The sequence below is a fragment of the Orycteropus afer genome, unplaced genomic scaffold (assembly GCF_000298275.1).
Source record: "Orycteropus afer afer isolate SDZICR_OR568_19922 unplaced genomic scaffold, OryAfe1.0 scaffold00099, whole genome shotgun sequence".
NCBI lineage: Eukaryota > Metazoa > Chordata > Mammalia > Tubulidentata > Orycteropodidae > Orycteropus > Orycteropus afer.
Window position 1 is genome coordinate 310832 of NW_006921686.1, and position 1957 is coordinate 312788.

General features: G+C 64.5%; 1 protein-coding gene across 1 annotated transcript in view; it reads left to right on the forward strand.

The window, feature by feature from the left end:
• Positions 1 to 1957, forward strand: part of TRPM4 (transient receptor potential cation channel subfamily M member 4) — a 38056-nt gene that overhangs the window by 8978 nt on the left and 27121 nt on the right. Inside the window, exons 3-6 of the mRNA XM_007943005.1 lie at positions 357 to 531; positions 1026 to 1206; positions 1387 to 1550; positions 1662 to 1860. Coding sequence (XP_007941196.1) covers positions 357 to 531; positions 1026 to 1206; positions 1387 to 1550; positions 1662 to 1860 — 719 coding nt within the window. The remainder of the gene's footprint in view (positions 1 to 356; positions 532 to 1025; positions 1207 to 1386; positions 1551 to 1661; positions 1861 to 1957) is intronic.

A 1957-nucleotide genomic window follows, 5' to 3' on the forward strand; every position in this document is an offset into this window, starting at 1 on the left:
CCCCCCCGGGTCCCTGTCCCCCTCCCCGAGTTCCTGTTCCCCCCTCTCTCTGGGTCCCTGTCCCCCTCTCTGTGGGTCCCTGTCCTCCCCTCTCTGGGTCCCTGTCCCCCTCCTCCTCCCCCTGAGTTCCTGTCCCCCCTGGGTCCCTGTCCCCCTCCCCCTGAGTTCCTGTTCCCCCCTCTCTCTGGGTCCCTGTCCCCCTCTCTCTGGGTCATGCGAGGGTTAGCGTGGGACGTGGCCATCTCTGGGGGACCAGGGTCGATGTAGACGGCCCCCCCACCGCATCCAGACACTTCTACAGGATGCTTGGGGTCGGGGCAACGCCCGGGCCTCACGCTTCCCCTCCCCTCCCCCAGAGGAACCCTGTGCCAGTGTGGGCACCCCCGAAGTGCACACCCATCAGTGGCCGTGGAGGACGCGTTCGGGGCGGCCATGGTGACCGTGTGGGACTGCGACGCGCACACCACAGAGAAACCCACCGACGCCTACGGGGAAGTGGATTTCCTGGGCGCGGGCCGCAAGGCCAGCAATGTGAGGTTGCATGTCTGGGAGAGCGCCGTCGGTGAGGGGGGCCCCTCTGGGGACCCTCAGCTGAAACCATGTGTCTCCACTTGCCCGTCCCTGTCTATGTTGCTTCCTGGGACTCTGTCCCCATTTCTCTCTGGGACTCTGTGCCCCGGTCTCTGTCTCTGTGTCTCTGGGTCTGTCTGCCTGTCTCTGGGTCTCTGTCCCTATTTTTCTCTGGGTCTCTGTCCCCGTCTCTGGGTCTCTGTCTCTGTTTCTGGGTCTCTGTCCCCGTCTCTCTCTGGGTCTCTATCCCCTCGTCTCTGGGTCTCTCTCCCCTCGTCTCTGGGTCTCTGTCCCCGTCTCTCTCTGGGTCTCTGTCCCCGTCTCTCTCTGGGTCTCTCTCCCCTCGTCTCTGGGTCTCTCTCCCCTCGTCTCTGGGTCTCTGTCCCCGTCTCTCTCCCCTCATCTCTGGGTCTCCGTCCCCCTGTCCTGTGTCCCCTGCCCTCGTGTGTCCACAGTTCCTCCGTCTGTCTGACCGCACGGATCCAGCAGCGGCGTATAACCTGGTCACCAGCACATGGGGCTTCCGTCCCCCGAACCTGGTGGTGTCAGTGCTGGGGGGCTCCGGGGTGCCGGTCCTCCAGACCTGGCTGCAGGACCTGCTGCGTCGTGGGCTGGTGCGGGCTGCCCAGAGCACAGGTGACCGGGGACGGGGTGCATGGGCGACCTGGCCCCTGTGGGGCTGCCGTGTCCCCCACTTCTCTGGGAGGCTGTCTCTCACCCCCAGGGCTCAGTGATCAGCCACCTTTTGGCCTGTTTCTTTCCCTGCCTCTCTGCATGTCTGTGTGTGGTTCTCACTCCCACACTGTCTCCCTGTAGGGGCCTGGATCGTCACCGGCGGGTTGCACAGGGGCATCGGGCGGCACGTTGGTGTGGCAGTGAGGGACCATCAGACCGCCAGCACCGGGGGCAGCAAGGTGGTAGCCATGGGCGTGGCACCCTGGGGCGTGATCCGTAACAGAGACAGCCTTGTGCACTCCAAGGTGGGACCAGGGCTCTGGGGGAGGGGGGCTGGGGCTGAGACTGGGGTTTTGGGGTGCAGTGATTGGCCCCGTTGACTGAAAGACCCCATGCTCCGGCCACTTGTCCCCCAGGGCTCCTACCCTGCGCGGTATCCGTGGCGCAGCAACCCCGAGGACACGGGCCAGGCGGCCAGGGGCCAGTTCGCGCTCGACTACAATTACTCCGCCTTCCTTCTGGTGGACGATGGAACGCTCGGCCGCCTGGGGGGCGAGAACCGCTTCCGCCTGAGTTTCGAGTCCTACATCGCTCGGCAGAAGACAGGCGTCGGAGGTGAGTGGTGTTTTCAACCCCCAACACCTGGCACTGAGCATAAGATCCTAGTCAAAAGGGGGGAGGTCTGTGGAAGGGAAGAGAATTTTCTTAAAAT